Source organism: Lepisosteus platostomus, chromosome 4, assembly GCF_059453375.1.
Source record: "Lepisosteus platostomus isolate fLepPlt1 chromosome 4, fLepPlt1.hap1, whole genome shotgun sequence".
Lineage (NCBI taxonomy): Eukaryota > Metazoa > Chordata > Actinopteri > Semionotiformes > Lepisosteidae > Lepisosteus > Lepisosteus platostomus.
This window is the reverse complement of record NC_142614.1, coordinates 19,733,344-19,760,801: the sequence shown is the minus strand read 5'-3', so window position 1 is coordinate 19,760,801 and position 27,458 is coordinate 19,733,344. Positions and strand designations below refer to the sequence as shown.

At 35.1% G+C, this 27,458-nt stretch overlaps 1 protein-coding gene across 3 annotated transcripts in view; it reads left to right on the top strand.

The window, feature by feature from the left end:
• arhgap24 (Rho GTPase activating protein 24) overlaps positions 1-27,458 on the top strand; it is a 136,331-nt gene that overhangs the window by 23,122 nt on the left and 85,751 nt on the right. For all 3 annotated transcript variants that reach the window (XM_088628884.1, XM_088628883.1, XM_088628885.1), the window contains one exon: positions 368-567. In XM_088628884.1, coding sequence (XP_088485010.1) covers positions 388-567 — 180 coding nt within the window. In that variant the 5' untranslated portion in view covers positions 368-387. The remainder of the gene's footprint in view (positions 1-367; positions 568-27,458) is intronic.

Sequence of the window (27,458 nt, the reverse complement as noted above, 5' to 3'; positions counted from 1 at the left end):
GCTGCTATTATAACCATCTTATTAGTTAATTTTCTGATATGATCTCCAAAATTTGAAATGTAGGTTTTGCAAACCTAAGTTGAAAAGGCACTGCTGTAGTGCTGTATCAGACTCTACTTCAAATGTCCTTCCTGTTATTTGGTTGGTGCTGCTGGAGTTACCTTTATGACACTTTAGAAAGTAGGTTAGCTCCCTGCTGAGAGAAAGGGAAAGAAACTGGGTTAGCTTCTCCAAGAGAAATAAATAAAAAAAACAGTTGGAGGTAGTCCTTTGTCAGGTCTATTAGTCAGCCTCTATAAATCCAGGTTTTGAAACAGCACATTATTAACCTAAAAGTCTTCATTTCTTTTCTCTTCCTTCCTAACAGAAAGGTCTATACGTCTTATAATGGACGAACAGAGTGGCTCCAACAACAGTCCCCAGCAAGGCAGAAGCAGGCAAAATGTCATTAGGTGTGGGTGGCTAAGAAAGCAAGGAGGCTTTGTCAAGACTTGGCACACACGCTGGTTTGTTCTGAAGGGAGATCAGCTTTATTATTACAAAGATGAAGATGAAACAAAGGCCTTGGTAAGTAAACCCTTTACAAGAAGTTCTTCTTTCTGCATTGTGCAGCTCAATGGACTCCCAGTTCAGAGCTCTCCAGGTTCCCAGCAACTAGATGTGGGAAGACAAACAGAAGTATCTTTTCCATTTTATTTAATGAAAATGAACATCATTGTATGTTTTACAGTCCAGGATTTTAATTCCAATTGAATTTAGAGTACTTTGTATCTTGAAACAGCATAGCAATTTTTTTTAGTTGTAGATTATTTTGCTCTACAATGCACTACTGTTCTGTCTATAGCATACCAAGGTTTGTTATGGGTTCACATAGCTTTAAAGATACAGTAAAATACACAAAGTAGCAATCCAGTTTCCTCTCTGTATCTTACAAACCTTATTCCTGAATTTATGGAAAACTTTGTTGCCCTGGAAAGTATAACAATATTATCATATCTTCATGATAATGAATACATGTCTTTATTCCTTGAGTACATTCACCTTAAAAGCAGATACAGTATGACATAAAAATACTCTAAAAGTATTTCCTTTACAGTTTTTCTTTTAGCTTGCTCTTTGAGGTAAACAAGTTCTAAGATATTATCAGACATAGGTTCCTTCAGCTTATTTCCTTCTCATCATTTTTCGCTAAAGCGGTTGTTAGAGGAAATCTTCACTGCAGGAAATCACATAATTTAAGATAAAGCAGCATTAGCTAATAAAACAATGTTGCCCTTTAGTTTTCTGTCATATGTGCTCAGTACAGATGACCTCTTTTCAGGGTCATACTTTTCTCAATACTGCCAGATAGACATGTAAACGATCTTAAGTAAACAAAAAAGGATAGAGTTGTGGTCACAAATGCAACATGAAGATACACTACTTTATTTGGAAAAAACAAAAACATTTAAACTATGCTAAACTAAGAGTCTAGCATGATGTTTTTTTTTATAAAACACAAAGTTTGTCATAGGCCTAATTGCTATTTTTTAAAGACACACAACCACTAAACCCCACTGGCCAGCTACCGTACTGTATGTTTCATTTTTCCAATTTCTACCCATTGAAAAATCTGAGAGTAACTCCACCACCACTACCCACTGGATTGAGAACATGTTGATGCCATAGCATTGCTTTATACAGCTTAAGGTTATGGCAGCGGTGTCTGTGTTTGTGACCTGAACCCATAACCTTCAGGTAATGGGTTCAGAAACTAAGCTTCAGTACTAGTCCCCTCTGTTTCCAGGTCTCTCTTAAACACTCATTAAGCAAGTTAAGTATTTGACCTACAAAAGTATTCTTTTTCCATGTTTGTAATGCAATGCCACATACCCATACTGTTTTCCTTTCTGAACATGCAAGCTGAAAATTGTACTGACTTATTAGCTCATAGTATGGATAGCAGGATCAGTGAAAAAATAAAAAATTGCTTCTGAGAAAGTTGAACTATGAATATACATTACATTGATTTTCAATTGCAGTCATACTGTACTTTTAGATGTGGAAAAGAAAATGTATTCATATATAATTTGCATATACCTGTATATATAATGAGGCTTAAATCAGAAAACACATCAAACAAAATTGATGTTTAAAATAGACTGATGTACTGCAATTTATTTTTTATGCAGTGCTCATCTGGTTCTCAAGTCTTGAAGATAGATTTTAAACATACATTTTATATTAAGTTAGGTTCTAGAATTGACAATTTATTGTTTCGATTGTATTCTGTAAGTCTTTAGTTGAGTGGGCAGTTTTGGAAAGTTTCTTCCCTTGGATATTTTATTATGTACATCTGTTTTCACTCCACCAAATGCCTTGCTGCTGGCCAGATGAACATTTGGTGCTTATGAGATCAAAATAATTAAATCATATTTGTTTGCTCCATGGCCTTGAGATATTTTTGTCTCTCTTGAACTGAAGCAAATCATTTATTAAATACCAATATATGACATCTTTCATTTCCATTTCTAATAATTACTCATCTGTTTATAATTTGAAATTCAGGGTCTTCCTACAGTACATTAAATATTTCTCCTGCAATCAAATAGCAACTACGTTTGATTTTCTGCACTATGGCGTTTGAAATGAATCATTTGAATATGCTTTTAGAGTTAATTTAGCATAAACGTAACATAAACTTTCATTGGCAGAATTTACAGTTTAGAAATCATGTTTGGTATTACTTAAATGTGCCCTTTTTTTAAAAAAAAGCTCACGTTTGGGCAGACAAGTAACTTTAAGTACAGTATGTCATTAGATTCATAGAACACTGACAATGAGTTGGAAGTAAGATTATTTTGAGTAGTAATGTTAAATTGTGCTCAGGGATGGGAAAATGTTGCAAAATTGACATGGGAAATGGAAAACAAAGAGATTAAGCATTCATATTTGATATTTTAATATTAAAGGGTATAAGAACTTTAAGGTATGGTTATCTTTGGAATACCCCTTGTGCGCGTCTGTTCATGTAATGATGTTATGTTGCTATCAAAGTCTGGCCCTTGGTATAATTTGTGACTATGTATTAACATACAAAAGACTTCCTCACAGCTGGTCGTTCACATTTGCTGCATGTCATAGTATGTCTTAGCACTTCCTCAAAGATGGGGATACCTGGCTAGGATGCTGTTGATCCTGACGACTCTCAAGCACCTACAGTGCCTCATGCTGTTTCAGGTACTTCTAAAGAAAATGAAAGACAAATCATTTTTACTTATGATCTGTCTACTGTAGAATAGTACCCATCTGTTGATATTAAATCTATGTATGGTGTTTGTGTTGAAATGTTTCCTGTTTAATAAAGTATATTTATTTGGCAAATGTGTGCTTAGGGGTTACTGGAAGTGGAAGATAAAATCCAAGTGGCAATATTATCACTCGGGTGGGTAGCTGCGTCAGCATGCGTAGGCTGCAAAGGAACAAGTTATAGGTTTATTCCATGCTGAAAAAAAGAAGAAAGAGAACACAACGTTTCGGCCGTGGAGCCTTCTTCAGGTGTGAGAGAGACAGGGCAGTAGGCAAAGGTAAAGTAGCAGGAGAACAAAGGTTGGGAGGGAGGAGGAGTGAGAGGTGGGAGCAGGGGACAGAAAGAGAGGCCAATCAAGAGGTGTGAAGTCAGAATGGGTGCAGAGAGGTGTGAAATGAAACTTCCAATGACTGGAGAAAATTTAAAAGAACAGTAGTCTGTCGTTAAGGGAAGGGAGAATGTGTGATCCTAGCTGCAGAATGATTTTTGTTTCGGTGGTCTTTCTGATGTATGAGTTCAGAAAACCGTCTTTGAGAACACAGACGGAGAGATTAGAGTGGTCATGGCCGTCAGAGGTGAAATGAGAAACAATAGGCTTGGAGAGATCTTTAATCTTCACAGCCCTGACGTGTTCTCTGAAGGGGTCTCCGATATTATCACTCAGCCTAACAGCTCACAAATGAATTTCAGAAAGTAATGGCTAATTATATATGAATAGGAGAGTTACCAGCCTATTGGATATACTTTAAGCAATGTAAAAAGTTTGTTTAGTAGAAATTGTGGGAACATTTTTATATATTATAAGAGCTATATTTAGCATTTCAAATACTTTACTGTGTTTGAAAGTTCTCTTACAAATGTAGAAAAGAATGTGCCTTGTTTGTTGCATCCTAGCTCCTTTAATTATATTCACACAGGCATCTAGGATGCCCTTACCTCAGGCTTACATGCATTCGGTATTGACCCCCAAGTTATCCATTTAATGGGTGCAATACCTGTACCTTTGGAATTGACACTAGTACAGGTTTATCCTATCTATTGGTGCTGAGTGTTAGCAAATCAGCATGTTTTTCTAAACAATCTGAATCAATATGTCAGCCATATACTGTAGGTACTTAACAGATTAGAGAAACTATGGAAATAAATTATTGGCACATTATATTTAGCATCTTCCCTCTGAACCAAACAGGTATCCAGCTACTAATTTTGCATTGTCATACTGCTTAATTCAAATTTTTGAATAACATTGAACTTAGCAAATCTTTCAAAATTTTCAGTGAAATATCATGTAGGGATAATATTAATTTGTTCCATTGATCTGTATGTTTTTTTTAAAACAGTATGCGTTACCATTTTATAGAAAAATAAAACTAAAATCATATGCGTAATGGTGTGTCTGTAGGTTTTCATAAGCAATTTAGCAGTACGTATATAAATGGCGTTATGTATATTCCTTGAGCCTCAATTTGAGAAGCTTAATCGGTACTCAGAATATGCCATTATGACAGGTTTTTAATCTAAGCTACGATTATGTACAGTATTCAGAAAACAAATTCCTTTATTGTTTTCACTTCAATTCACCGCTAAATCTTTTTTATACATGAATGAATGATATACTGATGCTATAGCAGATCTTCATGTCGGATCAAAGTTACTGTTGCTTTCAAATAAACTTTCATTTTGTTCTCAAAGGATTGTGAAGGAAATATCTTATTTGAAACCCAGGCCTAATTTCCATTATGCTATCTATTGTAAATGACGTAAGCAGCCTGCTTGACAATGAACAGCGTATAGAAAATGTGTGCAAATCTACCGATATACATTTTTTTCAGGCAGTGAAAGATATGACAAGCAGTATTTTACACATACTCAGGGAATTCTATTTTGTGTGATGAGAAAAGACCTGCCAAATATTGTTTTATGGTGTACAGTATAAACATTTTCCCTGCACTCAACTTTGAAACTCAGCCTCACATGAAAGACTGAGAATTATTCACAACAGTTCCTCTCCATTGTCATACTTAACAAAGAGCAGTATGATAAACTATGATAAAATTATTTTTTATAGAACTTTAGAACAGGACTCACATATTTGGGAACGTTTATTAAATAGGGGAAGCAGAAGAATTTGGTTTCTCTAATACTCTAATAACTTTTCCATTAATTTGGAACAGTTAAGCTGCCCACTTCATTGTTAGGATCCCATTTGACTGTAAATGTGTAGCAAGCCTGGAGTTTCTGGAACGCATTCAGACCACCTCTGCTTTGGAAGTCAACTCCCTGCCAAATGTGAAGGTCAAGAATCCCAGACCTGGAAGTGGGCGGCAGACAAAAAGAATAGACTCAGTCAAAGAATGAAAGTGTTGTTCTGAAACCCATTGGTGAACAAAACCCTTATATGTTTTGATAAATGGAATATTCCATCTTTGTCAGCACAATACAGGATGCCTCAGGACTAGGGCTGTTCTCTGTGTTGTGTAGTGGAGAGATACAGTAGTTGACACCAGGTTTAGCTTTGGTGACTTGTCACATAACCTATCCGCTTTTACAAGATGTTTTTTTTCCAATGATTTCCCTTCAGGACATGAATGATAAGAGCAGGATGATGATAGTAGGATGATTGCCTATTGTACCAAGTAAATAAACACAGTTATAAAGATCGGGTGCTAAGACATTTTCAGGGCTGTACCTCTTCAGTGTTCACTTTTTTAGGTGGATCTTTCTTGTAAGCAAATGGCCAGTTATGTGGCCAGCAGCCATATTACCCTGCAACTCACAACTGGCAACCCACTGAAGCTAAGCAGGTGTGAGCCTGGTCAGTACCTGGATGGGAGACCTCCTGGGAAAAACTAAGGTTGCTGCTGGAAGAGGTGTTAGTGGGGCCAGCGGGGGGCGCTCACCCTGCGGTCCATGTGGGTCCTAATGCCCCAGTATAGTGACGGGGACACTATACTGTAAACAGGCGCCGTCCTTCGGATGAGACGTAAAACCGAGGTCCTGACTCTCTGTGGTCATTAAAAATCCCAGGGCGCTTCTCGAAAAGAGTAGGGGTGTAACCCCGGTTTCCTGGCCAAATTTCCAATTGGCCCTTACTAATCATGGCCTCCTAATAATCCCCCTCTATGAATTGGCTACATTACTCTGCTCTCCTCCCCACTGATAGCTGATGTGTGGTGAGCGTTCTGGCGCACTATGGCTGCCGTCGCATCATTACCTGTAAAGCGCTTTGAGTGGAGTGTCCAGAAAAGCGCTATATAAGTGTAAGCAATTATTATTATTATTATTATTATTATTATTATTAATTATGTACTTTTCAAGAAAACAAGACTGATTATTTTTTTTCCTGCTAATTAACAATAGTTCTATGTATTACTGTATAAAATGAAGGTTAATTCAACTGAGTAAAAATGAACATAAAATGCTGTTATTGTTGGGGTTTTTTCTGATATGATCTGAAATGTAGCTGGAACTGCAGTTGGAACAAAAATGGCAATACAAAACAGTAAACAATAAAGGCATGTATACTGAACAACAGAAGTAACCCATCTCTTTTTGTAAGCATGTGTTTAACAGAATTTGGATTTTGGATATTGATTCAATGTTTTTGGAATCTTTTTCATTAATTGACTGTTGCTTAAGCCCTACATCTCCTCATTAGTACCCTCATCTAAAGCTCAAAGACCAGTGAACAGTGACATGCTTGCCTAGACTTTGCGAGAGGAAGGGGAGATTGTGACAAGACAACCATCTGCAACCCAGTGCAAAACATTTATCATTTATGTGGAGCTTGTACTGCTTCCACTGCTGGCCAAACATGATGCTAGTCTGTGACTTTAACATTAGACCCCCTGTTGATGACAGATGTTAATCAGCATAACAAATGTTCCTTTGTGCATCTGCTGTAAACAAGATTGTTATTTTTCTGACAGTATCTTTGTGATTTGTAGTTATTTGATATGTTTTTTGATGCTTAATATACAGTAGGTTACTTCTAAAAACGGAACTTCAATAACCATATTAATTCGTTATTGAAAGGAGAATATAAGAAAAAAATTGATAAGCTTGAATTTGCTTCTTATTTCTGTTTTCTTATTTTCTTTATTTCTTATTTCTAGGTTTGGGAGGAAAAGAGTAAAACAAGCCTTGTAACTTTTTAAAGTGTTAAGCACCCCTTGAAACGTGTATAGAAATGACACAATAAACTAAAAAATCCATCTTGTTGTCCATAAAATAACAAGAAATAACAACCAAGCACAATCATACTAAGTCATGCCTTTCTCAGGCAATAAAAATCTGTAAAAGTCACCATCATAAATTCATCATGGTGTTGGTGGAAGCTGTACAACAATTTAATTAAACTCATTTTCAAGAGTTAGTCTACAAAAGTTGATGAAGCATGAAGGTAAAAAAACTGCTATTAATTAGCCAACTCATTTAATGTGATGTCTCCATTCATTATTTGTCTCATTCTCCTAATTGCTGTCACTAACACTGGAGTGTAAGCATCTGTCCCTGCTGTGTTTCAGGAACTATGGCCACTCAACCTTCGATCTTAAAATCCAGAAATAAGTGTTTCTTAATAACAGCAAGACCAGCAAGAAGCTTTCTTCTTGAATACAGTACAGCATATACCAAATGTTTCTTGAAGAAGAGGCCTGTTTACAATTTGGGAAAGTGCCATTCTGTGAAAGAGGGTTTCATATTTGCTCATCTCTTGTTATTTCAAGAATTTGAGGAATGGAAGAATGATGTCAAAGATCCAATCTTGTACACCAGAACAGACACGTGTAGGCAAGAAATGAGTTTGATTTATGCCTGTTGCTGCTTGTGCTCTACACACGGATAATTCATTCCACAAAGAAGCAGCCTGTTGTATTGAATTAATGGAATAATTGTTGTAATTGTAGCCACTTATCTGATAACATAATAATAGAGTGTTTGCAAGGTACTGCCCTGCTTAAGGAGCCTTTAAAAACAGAGTTTCTTTTCCTTCTTTTTGTAGTGTTTTCTTTGACACTCTATTTTGACTCAGTAAAAAAGTTCTCAGAAAAGGTTGATAGTCTTTCAAGCAGTGTTGGTGCTACAAGTTACACTACAAGTGTTTAATAAACTCTCTTCCCCAAAGTAGCCAAAAGAAGAAATGAATTCCCTTCCAAGGAGATCTACATAAGACTATATGACATTTTACAAATGAGAGGAGGCAATTTGGCCCATCTAGCCCATTTGGTGGTTAGTAACTAATGATCCAGGATCTCATTTAGCTTTTTCTCGAAGGAAGCCAGGGTGACAGGCTATAACAACACCACTAGTACTTCCACGACCCTTAAATGACTGAAGGTGAAATGCAATAGTTACTATGGTGTTTACTTGCATAAATGAGCATTATTTTATTAATCAATCAATTTTGTTTAGGAAAGGTTGTCAGAATCACAATAATGATAATGATAACAAAGTAAATAAGGACATTAGATATACAGGACTTCCACAATGTCCTTTTGCCCTATGTTGATTAACTTAGACTGTGGAGGAACATACCGTATTTATAATGTGGAGCTTATCATCAGCTGTTAAGATTTAGAACCATAGTAAAAAAATAATCTGAGTAACATCATTTACAGAGTGATCTTTGAGTGCCTAAGCATTGTTTCATCCTGTCTGTGGTCTGATATCACTTTTTTCTTCATTTTACACCTTTGTATGTCTTTTTAAATAAACATAATAGCATGATAAAAAATAACACTGCATTGCCATGGGTTGGACAGCCTGTAACAAAAAATTAAATACACAATAACCAAAAGTTTAAATACTTCAGCCATATTGCAGATTAGTGGATTGCGTTCCTTTAATTACTGTAGTAAACCACCAATGTTAATTAAAAGACATAATATAAGAAAACAGAGGTATGTTTTTCCATCTTTCTGTAACTAAGTTAATTTGTTATACGCTTCAAACCATTATCACAAGCTACTGTGGTATAAGGAAACCGAATCATTCCTTTGACAGCAACAGTGGTTGTAGGTCAATGCACTGCCCTAAAACAATTTGAATACACTAGCTAGCCCATTGCAATGTACAAATAAATCAGTGAATGCAATGCTACAGAAATGCCCTGGTATCATAGTTGATAGGTAATTGGAAGAGATAGGCTGCCACAGTGTCAGTACTGCATGGCAAATCTAATTTACTCTCTTCCCAGGGCAGCTCCTCATTTTGCCTTAAGATGTCTGTCTTTTGACCGGAGTTTTGCATAACAAAGCAACTTAGTAATTACATTCAAAATAAAAGCTCAAAGAAAACAGTTGCCAGTGGCTTAGAGCAATAGAGTTTAATTCCTTGAACCATTGAGAAAAAAATAATTTCAATTGCTGCATTGCACAAATATGCCAATAGATATTAAAATAAGTGCATATCTCTTATAGACATACCTAATTAACTTTGGGGTGCTTCTTAGTAATGGTTGAATGCAGTTATTGGCTTTACATAAGGGTGTTGGTTAAGTGAGACTGTTTTTTTGTATTTGTATATATTAAAGTATTCCAGCCCTTCTAGCCTTAATTTGGACCTAATGCCTCTAAAGCTTATTCTAGCCCAAAAACTGACTGCCCGGCTTTGCCTTTCTAATCCCTGTGCCACAACTTCGTGGAATAATTATATTTAATTTTAAATACATTCTATTTAAATTAAATTTAACTTAAAAATGGTTAAACAAATGTAATGAAGTCATTCTCTCTATATACTGTACATATTTTGGCATATCAATCCTAAATATTTGTCCAGACACTACATAAATACTATAAAATCTCATAGTAATCATATATTGTGTTCCTCCGCTATTTACGTTTTGAACCTATCGGTAGTAGCTGCAGTTGCAATGATAGCAATAATAATTTCATTTAGCATTATTTTCATGCATTGAAAGAACACTAGACACAGTACAGGTTCTATGATACCATATTAATATTTACTTAATTTTGAAGACTTCAAATGAGAAACATGTAAACTGTTTCAATACACGAGGAAACAAAATTCTCTTATTACCTTGTGTTTTGAAACATATGGCTTCATTAACCCTAACATGCAGTTTTATGTGAACATGATGTCTCATTTATTTTACACATTTAGACGACTTAGCATGCTGACAATCAAAAGTTTTGTAAAATCCCATTTGGAGTTACTTTTATGGTGTGCATACAAAACTATTCTAGCTTTCCTTTCATTTAAGCATTTTGTTTGGGCATTTAAATAATGTATCCTACTCTATGTACAGTACCATGTATTCTTTCACTGTCCAATCAGTGATACAGGTATAAATACATTATATTTGTTTCAGAATTACTGAAAACCCTTGTAAACTTTTCTATTTTCTTCAAGATACCTACTTGATGATTGTGGTCTCAACTATGATGACTATTTTTCGATGTTATTTGCCAACCTGAAGTAATTTCTGAAAGGTCCTTTGTTGAAAGACATCTACAGAATTATGTGGCCCACTTTCTGAACATTCTGATGGTATGGTAGCATACTGTATGGCAAATACTTCTAATGTGTCTATCAGTATTCGCCTGAATACCCCTCAAATTCCTGCCCTGTTTTGCTGCTGTAGGTCTAGAAATGTGTTCAAAATGTAAGTACTCCACATCCAGAATCCACAGAAAAATCTGGTCCTGTTTATTGATCTATTATTTTGAGTGTTCTAATCAACATATTTCTGTTAGAATCAAAGAGAAAGCAAGACTTAATATATTTGACTAGTTGTAATTTCCATGTTATTGTACATTAGTTATTCTATCTGTCTGCCTGCAAAGAGCCACATATCTTTTCTAGTCTTTTTCTGCCCTAATTTGCAAATTATAAAAGGTGTATGTATCAATAAACAATAAGATCTTTCCCCAAATATGTTCGATATACAGTATGCTCAATATACTCTTTCAATTCTTAATATGAAACAAATATCTGTTCCCCTGGAAGTACGTTTTAATGAATGCATTACAGTATAGCCTGTGGGGGTATTAACAAACAGTATTTATCCTTGATATATATTTAGCTGAACTTTTTTCCACCATGATGATTATCACATCCAGCCTACCTGTGACCATTTTAAAGTTTAAATGCACACAGAATTTTAAATAAGCTGAGCACTGATGAAAATATTAAATGATCAGGTCTTTCCAGACCTGATCCACATGTGGTCTCTTACTACAAGGTCAATGCGTGTTTTGTTCTTATCATTATGTTGAGTTACAGGTTAAGAAAAAAAAAAACTAAGTCCATTTATAATCATGGCTTAAAGTACTATCTTGTTAAGAAAACCAGCACACTGTGTCTCTGTGGAACAGTTAAGACTGAAAATGACATCTCTATTGTAAGAACTCTGAGGATCTTTGACAAGTTATCAGGTTTAATTAAGAATATCTTTATGCTGAAATGGGAGCATTTTCTCTCTCCAAGGACACATCTGGCAAGAGTTCATATATATCAGTTTCAATATGAATGTTCCACATCACATAATTCCCTAATAAAGCTGGAAATCACAACTGTTCTTGGATGACTGCATACAAGTTAGGCTTAACAAGGGGCTGGACTGGCATGTATAATTATTATTCAGAGCAACTCAAGATGATACTGTCATGACAGAACAACATTAAATAAAATTGCTTATGGTCTTCTGAATTCCCTATTGATCATACATGAGGTTATTACTAAGAAAATATAGTTACTCACCTTTGATTATCCAAGTGTATACATGCTTGTTTATACTGAGCATCCAAAAGAAACCGGTGATATGTTTTGTAGCAGATGCACTGATATTTTATTGAACACATATGACAGGTGTAAATTCATTTCACTTCTTAAAATTTGGCATTAACAGGGCTGATCAACACCAGGTATACTGTGATATATAATGCTAATAAATGCTAAAAGCAATACAAGATGTAAATCTACAATACATGCTTTGCACAGGGTTGCAGGTTCACTGGTCTCTGAGCCCTATATGCCACATATCATCCCAGCTCATCTGACAAATTCTCAACAGGGTTCAAATTCAGTGAGGAGGATAATCATATCATAACTTTAACAGTCTCACAAGAAAGTTGTTACACAAGAAGATTAAGGACACATATTCTTCTGCTTATTGTCGCATTATGTTTAACTGGCTATAAGGGTAGCAAGTCCCAGGACTTGAAGACCTGCATAGACAGGTCTCCAACCCTGGTTCTTGAGAGTTTCAATCCAGTTTGTATAGGTCACATGGTTTTGCACATTGGCAACACCTCTGCAATAATTCTGCAGGTGATTGATACAATTAACAGGCTTTGGTCCACGGAGGTTAGGATTTTTACTATGATTATTACTATGCTATCATTGTCAATCTATTGGGATACACTGTTCTAGAGTACAACAACAGTACCTAACCTGGGATTTGACCCCACAAACTTCCAGTATCAAATCCTGAACCAAGCAGTTGAGTGCTATATCTGAGTCAGAATGAGAGAGCCGAGGAAGGAAATTTAAACCCGTTTAAGTTCTTCTGGGCCAAACCGGAGAGTAGAAACTGCAGATCATTTTTTACAATATTTACAAAATCTTCTATCAGAATGACAACCCTTCCTGGCCAACGCTATACCAAATGCAGTCATGGGGGCAGGCAGGATTTATGGCAGTTCTGGTGCACCTAGAGACAGGCTTTGTGCTTTCATAGTTAATGTACTCATGATAATGATCATTGAGATGTGAAAGTATTACTTAATGGAGATTCTATTCGGTTCTTCATGGATACTTATTCTCCCATTATTCAGAGTAGAAAATCTTTTACCCCAAAGCAAAAATCTCTTTACACATGATGTTGAGCTTGTGGGTTGGTATTTTACATTTTGGTTTGAAACTACAGATGCTGCTTTTTTGTTTTCAGTCTAGCAATGAGGCCCAAGGAAGAGTTATGGTTAGTTTTGTTTCATCTGTTCCTGTTTTTTTATTTCATTGGACTTTGTGTTTAAGTATTTAGGAGCTTGCTAAATATTTTCTACTTCAATCTTTTTCCATCTGACTGTATGTTATCTGGTCAATCTGTGCTTCTAATGTAAATGTACTTACTTCTTTCTTGCATCTTTACTGATTTGTTTAGTGTTATGCTTGTTCAACTTCCACAGAGCGGACTGTCCTTCACTGCTGATTTGATTACATAAAATGTTATGGCTTCAATGACATTTGTGGCTTAAATGCACCCATCAAAAATACATCAATTAATACAATTTGTATGCAGCAGAAATACTCAAAGTCCTTTATTAAAAAAAAAACACTCAAAGTCTACTGATGTTCACCCAATTCAAAATAAACACTATGAAGTCAGTGCTCTGAATAAAGCAATGTGAGTTTTTGTAGCTATTGAGGTGAAAAAAATTAATTGCTTACTCTTATATAGCGCTTTTCTGGACACTCCACTCAAAGCACTTTACAAGTAATAGGGACTCCCCTCCACCACCACCAATGTGCAGCATCCACCTGGATGATGCGGCGGCAGCCATAGTGCGCCAGAATGCTCACCACCCATCAGCTATTAGTGGGGAGGAGAACAGAGTAATAAAGCCAATTCATAGATGGGGATTATAAGGAGGCCATGATTGGCCAAGACAACGGGGTTACACCCCTTCTCTTTTTGAGAAACGCCCTGGGATTTTTACTGCTGTTTCAGGTTTACTTTGAGACAAAATATAGAATTTCCATTTCTCTGAATAATCAACTTAAGAGATCCCATTAACTGACTTTCCCGTTTCCTTTTCATTATTGTGAAAGTAGCTGTAAGCCTGAATGAGCCTTGTAAGACCCAAATACACCTGTTTCACTGAGTGTCATTTCAAAGTACAATTACTGTATACCACACTGATTTGCCTTAATAAGACTAAAATAGCTATTAATTGCCGCTTGATTTGACCTAATATGCACTATGCAATTAATAGAAAATAATTTCTATATTGAAATAGTATTCATAATTAATGATACATTTATAATTCCCATAAATAGGGAATTCTCTTTCAAATGCTTTTTTTTACTCTTTACACTTCAGTAGATATATTTTCTGATGATACAGATTATATAGTATGGAGCTTTACTAATACTTTTGAAACATTGAAAAATAAAAAGATGAATGTGAGGCAGTCTAAAAGAATACAGGATATCAACAAGCTTCAGAAGACACTGTAAGTCAGTGTTGGTGTTGAAAATCTAGGTAGTTTTTCATGAGTTAATTCAGGGGATTCACACCCATAGCTATTTATATGACCGTACAGAAGTTCATAATGTTCCACCTCAACCACAAATACGCCATAATGTTACTTAAAGAGTCTAGCCAATTGCATGCTTAATTTTCTAGAACATTTAGTGTTAAAGAAAAATTCTGTGACTTTGTTACTTTTTAAATTGTTAGAATATTACTTGGACCTTCTGTACTTTGAAAATGGACAGATGGTTCTAAAAATATGCTTTGATCTATGCATAGCTGCATTCTTTGGGTATTTGGGTTATAATATTACAGAGTATAGATGTCACATTCCTTTGCATCTTTGATGCTGAGTTTTATTAATATTGACCTCGGTAAGTAGCCTGGATATCAGTCTCATGCTTTTGTAAGTTAAAGATGGGAATTGTCCATAGTACTGTAGTACAGTATTGTATGTCTGAGATTTAGAAAATTGCTTGCTTCAAATCAACAGACACCAAATGGTAAAATGTCTTGACTGACTTGGCATCATTACACGTCTTAAATTAGTCAGTTTTATTTCCCATTGATTCATGGAGTGTAGGCATGCCTTGCGACCATGCAATAGTCACATTTTTACAAAGGGATTTTTTTTCGGCCCATCTTCTGGTACAGCAATGACATCCAAGTCAATGTCTCTAACAGAAAAAATATATACAGTACCTTTGTGACGGTTACTTACAAGGCGAAGAATAAACAGTCTGAGCAGAGATTTCACCTAGCAGGTCACACCTCAAAACCCTGGCAAAGTTCGTCTTTAGAGTTCTTGAGTCAAAGTCATCCACCTCATTTTATATACTGCATACAGTATATGCAAGTTTGGTTTTCCAAGCCAATTACAATGGTAGCAAATGTATTACTGTATACTGTATACTACTGTATGTCAATTCTAGCAATTCTGCCACTGAAAAGAAATCATCATTATCACCAGCCCAGCTTGGGAGAGAAAATGTTAGCAGAAAAATAATTCGAAAAGTAGAACTTCTATACATTTAAGCATGCCCATTCACAGGCAGTCGGAACATTTTGTTTGTTTTTGTTAATGATGTTTTTGTGGTGATCTCTTGGACATTTAAAATAGTGCACTGTTTCCTGCTAGCCTTCTTGAAGTCTTGTCAAATCATTGGAGAGCACTCAACTATTCTTGGGGATGAGTGTAATTCAAAATAGGATACCATATTTCCAAACTGAACAAACAAGAAAGCATCATAATAGGACAAACTGTTTATATAACCAAGGAAAGAATTGTAAAAAGTATGTAGCCAACAATTTCAGTGCAGAGAACTGAAACTTTATTCTTGTGCTGTTAAGGTGGCTAGCTGTGTGAACAGTTCTCCGGGTAATGACACTTTCATTTCAGTTTAGAAGAAATAACTCCTTATAGAAGTACACATTATAAAAGGAAGCAATGGAAAAAATGTAAATCTGAAACTATATTTTATAAACAACAGCTTTAAAACACCAGTGTAGGGCAATGAATTTTAAAAAGGTCATAGATTTATAAAACACAAATGCTGAAATACAGTAGGAGAGTTATTTAATTTGCTCACTGTATGAAAGTCTGATAAATTATCTTTTGACTTACACTTTTCTTATTTTGTGAAAAATAAAACATTGTCACAGTGTCCTGCTGAAGTTTCAAAAACTCATTTTTTTCTAACAGTGCAGTTTGCCCTTTACTTTATAAGAAAATCCATAAATCCATTCTCTTCTGCTTCATTACTTCAAAAAATAGGTCACGTACTGTACCATGGGTATGTCAGTAGGTTTCTGAGGAAAGATAGTTTTTGTGTTCTTGCTGTTTTAATTCCAGGCACAATTTTGCAATGTACTTTTATATTTTTAAATAAACATTATGCTGCTATGTATTGCAAAAACCACATTCAGTTGCTGAAATATTATTCATATTATGAACAAAAGTAATACTGTACTGTATATCTTATAATGTTTTAAAGGTTTTTTGTTATGAAATTTCCTTTTCAAGCATTGGTGCCTCACAGCACTTGGGACCTGTGTTCAATTCCTGCGGTGCTATTTGTGTGGAGTTCACGTGTGTTTTCTCTGGGTGCTTAGGTTTCTTCCCACAGTTAAAAGACTTATTGGTAATTAATTTGGCTTCAGTAACATTGACCCTGGTGTATGTCTGTGTGTTTGTACTGTACAGTATGTGCACCCATTGCTTGCCATGGTAGGTTCTGGCTCTCCTGCAACCCAGTAGTGGATAATCAGATTAAAATAAGAATGGATAGATTTTTCTTTCCTACAAACAAGCACCATATCTCTTGTAAAAAGTGAGCAGTGCAAGCTGTACAAGAAAAAAAGTTCCTAGACAGAAGGGTCCCAAGTAAAAAACTTTTCTTCCTAAAAGTTTTGCGATGGTGTTTTTCCATTCTTACAACCAGTGGTGAATAATAAAGGCGTAGTTAGTTTTACAGTGGAGGTTTTCCACATTTCACACTTTTGATCAACAAATGTTCATGAAGTGTGTGAGCAATACTAAAACGGGGCATACAGACTATGTACAATTCAAACAAGCAGGCCAAAAGCAGCTATTAAAATGAAGAAATAAAAATATTAACATTAACATTAAAAATGTTGCATGACAGCTGTAGTATTTTAGAACTGTTATAAGGCTGGAAAGCTTTTTTGAACAGAATTGGTCTGTGAGGATTTTGCTTGGAACACTGTTCATGTACAGTATCAGCTATAAAAATGATTGCATTGCTTCTCAAACAAAAATATATGGACCGATTCGCTCAAAATGCACAGCTTGTTTATATTTAGATTTGCAGAGTGGGTTAGTTTCACTTCGGCAGTGTTAATTGCAAGCTTTCTGTGGTTTCCTGCCTTTGGGGTTCTTTTTCTGTTACCGTGTTGTTAAGTTTTTAGGGGTGTCAGTATCTAAGGACATGAGAAATACGTTACAATGGCATGTTAAGAGCTGTGTTTAATTCAGAGCCCCCATTTCAACACTACATTTGGTTTCTTCACCATCTTATCAAATAAGCTAGACAAATCTCATTTGGAAATGTTCTCGAGTTGTTTTTTTCTTCAATATGTGATTTTGATTTAGGATTATCTACTAAGTGATTTATTTGCTCTCCTGATATTTTGTTTTGTGCTGATTTCATTGTGTTACTTCTGCAATACTGTACATCTCACAGACTGCATTCTTGCACCGCATTCTGCATGTCATTGCCTTGAATGGACAAATTAAGGATAATAGTTAAAATGCAACTATTAAGCATGTAGATATTGTTAGTATTGGTTGTTTTTAACATTAATAAAAAAAGCATTTGAAGATTTGTGAATTATCACGTAAAATATATTTTCTATATCTAATTTGTAAAAAACATATATAAAACGATATAACTAAAATACAGCAATAATACAATGATAATTGTTAAAAGGGCTGAATGGTAATCTGGTGGTTAATGCTACTGTCTAACAGGTCCTGGGACTTGGGTTTGATAAATACTGAAGTGCAAGAAAAAGGCTCCCAGTTGCTGTAACCACTACCAGGAATAAACAGCTTTCTGATGATGTAGGGCATTTAGTATTATGCTCACGTTTTCTGATTTTTTTATCGTAATACTTATGGTGATATTTGTGGTGGGGAAAAAAGAATGTACTGTAAAACTTTTCATGTGTTTTTAAAACAACTAGGCAACTTTTCAGGGTGTGTTAAAAAATCTTTAAAAAACTTAAAAGAATGCTTCTTTTAAAGAAAAGTGCTAGAAATATTATTTTTTTTCTAAGATGTGACTGAGATGTCTTCACATCTGTTGCTTGTTTGCAGCTTTCTGCCCATATGGAGTACTGACAATCATACAGTACATTGATGAATAGTGCATTCAGAACTGAATGGCTTAACATACACTGGGTCAGGTAGTGGGAACTGGATTTTCAAGTTAGAATTTGTTGTTTCAATCTAATCAGGCCAGAACTAGGAAATCCCCTCCTGGATTTCAGTGAATATTTTAACCAAAACAGATACTAAGATCTAAAGAGGTCTTAAAGCTGTCTATTACGAACTGTTTGATCCTTTGGTTTTAATGGTACACAGTTTTTCTTTGTTATTGTATTATTTCAGAGGACTCAAACAAATTATTCTGGAACAAATTGCACCGTAGGTCAATATACTGTAATACTATAGATACAAAATGTTTCAGTTCAAAACATAATTCTTATTAATAAAATCAGATATAATAGAAATATTATTCTGAAAGGCTTTCTGTATTGAGAATAATGTACTGTACATGCAGAAACATGCAGGAGGAAAATGGAGGAAACAACCTGATAGCTTATTTCACCTCTTCATCTCTCTGGTTCAATACTACAACTACAGGTTTCAATTTTTTGCCTTGTAAAAGAAATGAAAAAAATCATAGAGATTGTTGAACACTCTTGTTAAACCACAGGCTATTTAAACTAGATTCCATAAGATTTTTTTAATACACTCAATCAGGAAAATGGAAATATATTTATAATTAACATAGTTGTACCTTATTTCCAAGAATCCACTTCTCAAAAACTTCACAGTAAATGTCAAATGACTGCTTTCTCTGCCTGTTAAACTGTGATTCATTTGAACTATTCTTCAACTTCTTATGATACTTTGTTTTGAAATCTCTATTTTGTCTCATTTATCGATCTTCCATATTAATTTTTGAAGGATCACTTTAAGATTAATTAAACAAATCAAGAAACCTTTATGTAAAAACAAGTATTTTTATAACGTGTGCATACATTTATATGTGTTTTGGTGTTAAGAGTAAGTTTTCATCGAAATTGCAGAACAATGAGAACTACAATAGTAGCCAACCAGTCTCTAAATGCCATTTAAGGCCTCTATCATTTGTAAATAGACACACTAGGATAATGTTATTTAATTTTATTATTGGTGTTGATTAATTCAGCACTTTCACATGGGGTTCATTAGCAGAATATCTGGAGATATAAAGAGCATGATGGTGTTAGTTATAGGTTGAGTCTTTCATAGCAGTATGGGATTTTTGGGGAATCTTTTGTTCTATAACCTATAATATCTCTTAAATATTACACTGTCCAGTGTTGTTGTCAGGGTTTTTTTTATCTTATCAGATCCCTGGATCTATCCTGGAACCTATTAAGAATAGGTTTGTCTACACAATCAATTAACTGCTTCAATTGTATTACGTATAGAGTGTGTCCATATGAATCTGACATTCAGAAATACCAACTGCAATAATGAAAATGACTTGTACACTAAAAATTTCACATGGAGTCGCAGCTGCAGTTCAGAACAGCACAATAATATCCTCACTCCAAAGCAAAGGCGTTGTTTACCTGCATAGATTCCAAACTTGACTACCTGTCCTGGTTAGACTCACGGGGACTGCAGATTCCACCTCCTCCAGGGGGGATTTCCAAAGGGAACGTGCCTGGCAGAGCCACAGCAGAAGCCTCCCAGGGAATAACCTTATCAGGTGCCCAAACACAAATCTAGAGGAGGTACTACACTATTACTAGGCTCTCCTAAGTAGCCGAGCTGGTAACCCTGTCATACAGATGAGGAAACCTCATTTCCACTGTTTGTACCCGAGATCTTTTCACACCCCAGGACCCTTCTGACAGTTCAAAGGAAGACTAAGAGAACTTCATCTTCAGGTGAAGAGTAATGGGTGGATGTGATGGCAGCATGGCAGTGAAAGTAATGGATCATGACCGTTCTTCCTAATGTGTCACTGAAGAAAAGTGAAAACACAAGGATGGGTGTCGAATAGGATAACAGAAAATTTTGCATTCTGGTTTATGTAGTAGGTCCACCTAACAACCCCCTAGATGAAATGTCACAGTTTATATTTAATAGAGATGGGACAAGAAGGTCTTTAAAATTATTTTTGTATTTTCCAGAAACCCCTGCACTACTCATTGTTTTAGCTTTCACAATGTGTTAGTGTGTATGGGGAATCGAGCAATCAATCATGTCCACCTTTAATGGCAAATTCTGTGTGGGTGGGAAATACGATATGAGCGAAATATCACAGGATCAAAGCTCTGTGCTTTTAACAAAGATGCAGGTAACTGTCTGAACAAGAAATGAAATCCTACATCTCATTGTCTGGCACTTTGCAAAGGTTTTTGTCTCAGATTACACACTGAGGGACAGCAAGGCTTGGCTCCATTGGGGAAAGACACAGAAAGTCTAACATGTTGGAGCTCCTCGAGGATCACCAGGAATACTTCCAGCACTGAGAAATCACATGCCAAGAATCCTACAACTCCTCAACATGTTAATTGAAAGCATGTCTTGTCTTTTTCAGACTGCCATTAGAGACCACATTCTATGCAAAGGCTTTACAAAGCCTTTGGAAAATTGTAGTTGTTGTATAGTCCCTTTTTTACAGTATGATTTACTTGATAGTTGAAATGGATATTTTTTTCCATGTATGTGGGATATTTAGAACAAAGAAGCAATGCAAGCAAGACATCCACCATATTCCAAAGTGATTCTGTAAAGTATTAGTAGTGAATAGCAGCATATAGCATCCATAAATTGCTCCCCTGGGGATGAATAAAGTATTTTGAATTGAATATCTTTTTACAAGAGTATAAGAGAATAATGTTGGTGGTTCCATTCATTTTACTGTATTTTCTATGAAATGTTTGGGTGTTCAGATAATAGATCACCTACCTCTCTAATTGACATACTGTACTGTACTGTACTGTACTGTAGACATCTAAAGGTACAGCATCTGGGTTATTTCAGTGTTTTAATAGACATTTCAATGAAAATGTATAAATACTAGGATATATAAATAGGATTTACTTAACTATGTAACAACTACTAGCAGTTTACATCCAAGAAAACACAAATCAGTTCATCAGGATCAAAACAGTGTCTGTAATGTGATCAAATGTGATTGTAATGTATCTTTGTATCCTAAATGGTTTAATTAATGAATTAATGGGTATTTTTAGGCATTAAATTCTTAAGGTTTTTGAAAGTCTGTTATTTGATTTTTTTCTGAGAACTGAGCAACACAGGAACATGGGAACAAACCCCTGAAGTAAGGTGGGTAAAACCCACCACAGGATAATCCTTTAGTAACACATGAACATAATGTCCACACATTCATAATGAATAGAATTACATGTCCCTGCAGTAACACTGGAATATCTCAAGCACTTTATTTGACTTCTTTGTTGATAAGGTTCATTCTGTCCATACTGTGCATTATGTCATAAATTTTCAATTGACGTGAAACCATGTTGATTTAAAAAAAACAATGAATCCAGACATTACTTTAGATTTTGGCACCGTTACTGTATTGATGAAAATCAACGATAGACTCAGAGGGGAGTGTTTCTGTGGCTTCTATACTGGATGGTAGTTTAGAACAGGCTTCCAAAAACCCCTAACAAACATATTCAGCAGTCTCCATGGAAACTATAACATGCTTAATCTTAGCAGGAGTTTTAAAAAAAATGTAGAGGTGGAACAGCCAACTGCAGCTGTAAATTTTCTTTGTAGGAGGAAAAATCAGTACTTGGTTACACATCCATCCGTGATATTATTTTTTCATATACCAATACTGGAAACCGTACGGCATGTTTTATTACTGTATATTCCCAGTGTGACACTGTTTATCATTGTTATATTTGACACTTTTTCCACGGCATAAGGCATTTTGTAGTTACTTAATAAATATGACATTGTTTTTCTTTTCATATTCCATTTTTGCACATTCCTTTATTGTATGTTAACAACTGCATTTTTTTTTATTCTCTTTGTCCCTCAGTTTGATGATAATGTACGAAACACACTGCTCCAAGGTAAATTACAAAAGAATAATAGACTACAGTATATCAAATGCTTTTCTAATTTCAATAGTATTAAGATGGTATTTACAGCAGTCCCTCTTACCAGTATGAAAAATTATACTCTTTTTTAATAAGTACCAAATTAATGAAATTGTCTGTGTAAGACTGGAAAGACATTATCATGATTTGTTGAATACTGTATGCCTATCTTCTGTTCCTCATGCTCATTGCAGAATTCTGCTGTGCTCTCTCAAGACCATCAAACGAAACTCCAAAAGCTTGTCATTCACTTCCTCCTTTAAAATTCTCAGTGCATTGATTATCCTGAAATCCACATTAGTAAAAAATCAAATGAATTCAGTTCACGTGGTGTGGGTGACCAATATGCATGTCACGGAGCCTATTTGAAAGAACTGGTGTCAAAAAATTAATTTAAATTGGTGGAGCTTCACAAAATCTAGATTCTCTATTAAAGCTCCTTTGCATAGTCACAACATCATTCCAGCTCCTCTAAAAAAAATTCACAATGGGTTTTTTGTTTTTTTATTCACACTGTATGATGGTGTCTTGAATAACATCTGTTGTTCTGGTTTCCCAGATGATAGAAGTTCGGAAGATATAATTTTCCATCCCTTTTTGGCAGACAGCTTCATGAAATTGTCTATGCCTGTAATTTAATACATAACACATTTCTGAGTGGTCCAAATGGTCAGATGTAGAGATTACTTATAGAGGGAAGCTGTGTCAGCCTGGGGAGGTAAAGTCAGTGTACAAACCTCTCACATTATGTACACACATTACATATACAAATAGTCTTTCCTTTCAATTTAAAAAATGATCTTTTTATTAGGAAATAGACATTTCCCCTGCAGTTTCTCATAGGAAACCAGAAAAGGCTTTTCTACCAATGGCAAATATCTACAAATAGAGTGGATATTACTTATTACTGTCCAAACAGATTTGGTGGAATTTGTAAAAGCTCTTAAGAATGCTTTGACTCAGAATGAAAGGACATTAAGTAGAAACAGCCAAGGTTAAGTATCTTTTTTATGGTCTTTCACACAGCAGTGGTACTCTCCTAATTGAATCCTAAGGGGCACTTGAAATACTGCAGTTAACTGTATGGCTTTACTTAGTTCACTATGTCAAACTGGTCTTATATTACTTTTAGGTAAAAATGTTCAAATGTGTGCGACTTTCTGGCTTTATTTAATGATGATAATCTTGCCTGTGAATAACACTAGTGATATGCATTGTGCTGAACTATGTCTTGAGTCTCAGACTCTTGCTCCTCTGAAGGTGTCTAGATAACAGCAAATCAAAATGTTTTATTGATTAATTTTTAATGTTTTTTTTAAAACTGTATTTAGAGAAACTATTTAATTCACATTCATGAGAATCTTCATAACCCTGATCACAAAAACTCAAGGTAAACACAAGCAGACAATACCATATGCTGTTGTAACTAATGCACCATAATTATCATTGAAACCTGACTGACTCAGCTGCTTCTCATCATTAACATTACTTGTTCCTTCCTGCATATCTATAAACCTGTGGCTACTTTTTGTGATTCAAAACACAGATTAATGAGGATGAACTTATCTTGTTCACCCTGATTATCTTCAAACAGTATTGCTAAAATTATAGCAGAATATCACCATAAAATAGTGTTTCTGCATTAAAGAAACAACAATGCATTGTCAAAGCCCTCTTGCACAGCAGAGCATGTCGATAATTAACAACCAGCATACATAATACAGACCATTTAAATGAGAAACCTTAACAAGTATGCAAGTACAACAAAACAGAACAGGCCCAAACACTTGTATATACTGTACTGTATATTGTTCTTGCACATCAGGAAAACCTGACACAGAGGCTCAAGAGGAAGGCTGATACTAATATTTTTTGGCATGGGCGCTGCTTAATTAATTATGGCAGGACTCTGTAGATGGCATTCCACACTGCTTTTCAGAATTGTACAGTATATACAATGCTAAAAAAAAACAAATCAACTGCTGTATTATTTTTAAGCTGCCCACAAGTAAGCAGTAGGGAACGTTGCTCACAAGATGACGGTTTTATGTCTCAGTGAGCCCTTTTTAGTTATAGTTCATGACCATTGTGAGGTATCCTTCAATACTATTTATAGAAAAAGTAGTTCTAGTCATTTTTATGTACTTTTACACTTCATAGCATTTTCTTAAATATTCTGAGTAATTTTGTATTTACATCAGAAATGCATGAGAATCAGCTTTAACTGACAACATACTTACAAAACGATATCCAACTTCGTGTGTTGTATACAGTAGTCGCAGAACACCTTTCTTCTACACCACAGTTGCCTATAGCATTCAGTAAACTTTAGGCCCCCTTGTGTGATTGCCTAAAGTGACAGTTGCAGTTGCCTTAAGAACATAATGAGATGAGTAAAACGCACACTGAAGCAGCTAGGGTCAAGCAGTTGAAGTTTCACACAGAGATCTGAACTCCTGACTCCAGACAGCAGGCAAAACAAAGCCGTGGGTCTACAAGTGGACTTAGTCCCTATGTTGCCTTGAGTGTTTTAATAGAATAAACCTGCAAATACTGTATGCAAGTGGTAAAAATGGCTTGTTTTTGGTTAGAACCTATGTGTTAGACACTGTGCAATAGAAAAGGCTGTGCCAGTAAAACTAATGCATGGTGTAGTGCAATTAAGGTATAGCAATAATAATAAGAAGGACATGGATAACTGCCAGAAATACAGAAAAAAGCTAATTTTCAAAGATCATATAAATTATGAAAATAAGAATGAAAGAATTTTATTATGTTTTGTACTTTGTTAATTTCCTGGTTATTACCAAAAATTACCAGACGGAAATAAGTGTGAGAGATTATATCACAGCCTGAAATTGTCAACCATAAGTATGATCTGTAACAAAAACCACAGTCTACGTCAAGTGTTATTGTTTTTTTTACTTTAAAGAACATGCAAGCTTGACAAAATATTGTTTTATATGGTTCATACCATATGTGGTATGAAAAAAACAGGTACCTTTTCCGGTTCTTAAGTGTTAAAGAACTCATGCTTCATTAAAGCTCTTTTACAGCAGGATGTAGCTTCTCTGTCCAATAAACATTACTGAGCTTTTCGCTCCTTTTGCAGCACGGCTTGAAAGCTTGAAAATAAATGGAAAAGGAATCTCTTTAAAGAAGAACAGATGGTGTTTTCATGTTGATTTACTTTTGATAGCAATTGTATCAAAAGTGCAGAACTTAGCATATTTGTCTTTTTAAAAATCAACTACTTAACACTTCACAAAGGATGTTCTAAGATTAAATTGTATATCCAAAAGAAGATCTTTAGCTGCTTAGCTGAAAAAAAATTGAACTAATCTACAGTGTATTAATCTTATTGTCCCTTAAAGCATCATCTTCCTTTAGTGTAAAACAATTTTTCGGCACTGGTTATATCATTAAGACTGTGTTGTCATTTAATTTGTATGTGTTGCATTTTCTTACATTAAAGGTGCTAGAGGTCCTGCCGCCTTATCTACCCTCTTTTGATGGTACCAGCTATTTGTTTTGCAATATTAGGTCTGCATTTATGTATATTTAAACAGAAATTGCCAAGAGATATGATTAGGAATATGTAAAGTACATGAGAAAAGATGGAAATATCTGTTTGTATGTTCCTGTAAGTACTGTACATGTATATTTGCTTAGGACATCTTTTAATCCAATGCTTATTACTCTTGAAGTAAGGTGTTTTTCTCTATGTATAGACACAGTTTTAATTCTCCATGTCTTTGTCTTTGCTTGGAGACTCATATATTTCTATAAGACTACCTGTCTAAAATCCTAAGTTTTCTTGCCTGGGTTACACTGCAGCTGGAGAATTGGGATTTTACAGAATCCCTATTTACTCATCAAAAACCATCAAACATTTGGGTTATTAACTTACTAGATTGGAAAAGCTGAAAAGGGAGGAATCTGTGAGCAAGCATTCTCCAATATTTAATGCAGTACCAAACATTTCCAAAAAGGGCTACATTTTGTTGTAGTGGCTAGGGCTTTAAACTTAAATTCTGGAAGTCCCTGATAGAGCATTCTTTTTGTATTCTTGAGCAAAGTACTTTACTGTGTTGGTAAAAGACAGGACCTGCTAGTGCATCTACTTGTATGTGGAACACCAGTGCTTATTCTATTAGTCATCCTAGTCTAATAAGAGCTTTCACCACACTTTTCTGTGTGTTGTTGTATAAGAAACTTGGATTTATAGAAGACTTAGATCCTTTCAAAGTTTTTTTTTAACTGTACAGTAGCTTGTTTCACTAACAAAAGAAAACAGCACACAATTTCAACTGACAGGGGAAATACAGTATTTCCTGACATTCCACAATGTCTGCTCTTCCACATCTTGGAGACTCTGTCTCGCATACTGTCTAAATTGATAATATGAGGAATATCATGAAACAAAAGAGAGAATCAATTATGGATCTTGGAACCAATGGAACTGACGCCAAAAAGGGCTATCTTTTGTTATCCAATATCACACAATCTATTAATGGATCCAGGGCCCTGAAAGAAAACAAAAATGCCCTTCTGGCTCCAGGGAGGCAGATTCAAGATGGAAATTGCCTTACGTGAATAGTTGCCTTTGGTTACTATACTGTTTTTGTAAGAAATACTCTTCCGAAATGATTAAGCAGGGAAATGTCATTAACCAGACGTTTCCAGATGCATTTTTTTAATAAATGAGATGGAAAAAAAATTCAGAGCATGCATTTTTTTGCATATCATGGATTGGACTACAGTCTTGCTGTTCAGGTTAAAACTAGGAGGTACTCTGTCCTGGCTCTGTAGAGCCACAGAAATCTTTTCCTTCTACCTCTAACTTCTAATGGCTTACTATTCAATAACTAATAGTATATTATAATAATATAATGGGTCTAGAACTGGTCCGCCATGCATGAAAACTACAAAAGTGGATTTCAGAGACTAGCTGCAAGACCTCATTCATATTCATAAAGAGTAGGTTTTATTTCATTTTATATTTCATTTTTACACTTAAGTGTTTTTATCATTTAGATAAGACTTTATAGATAGATAGATAGATAGATA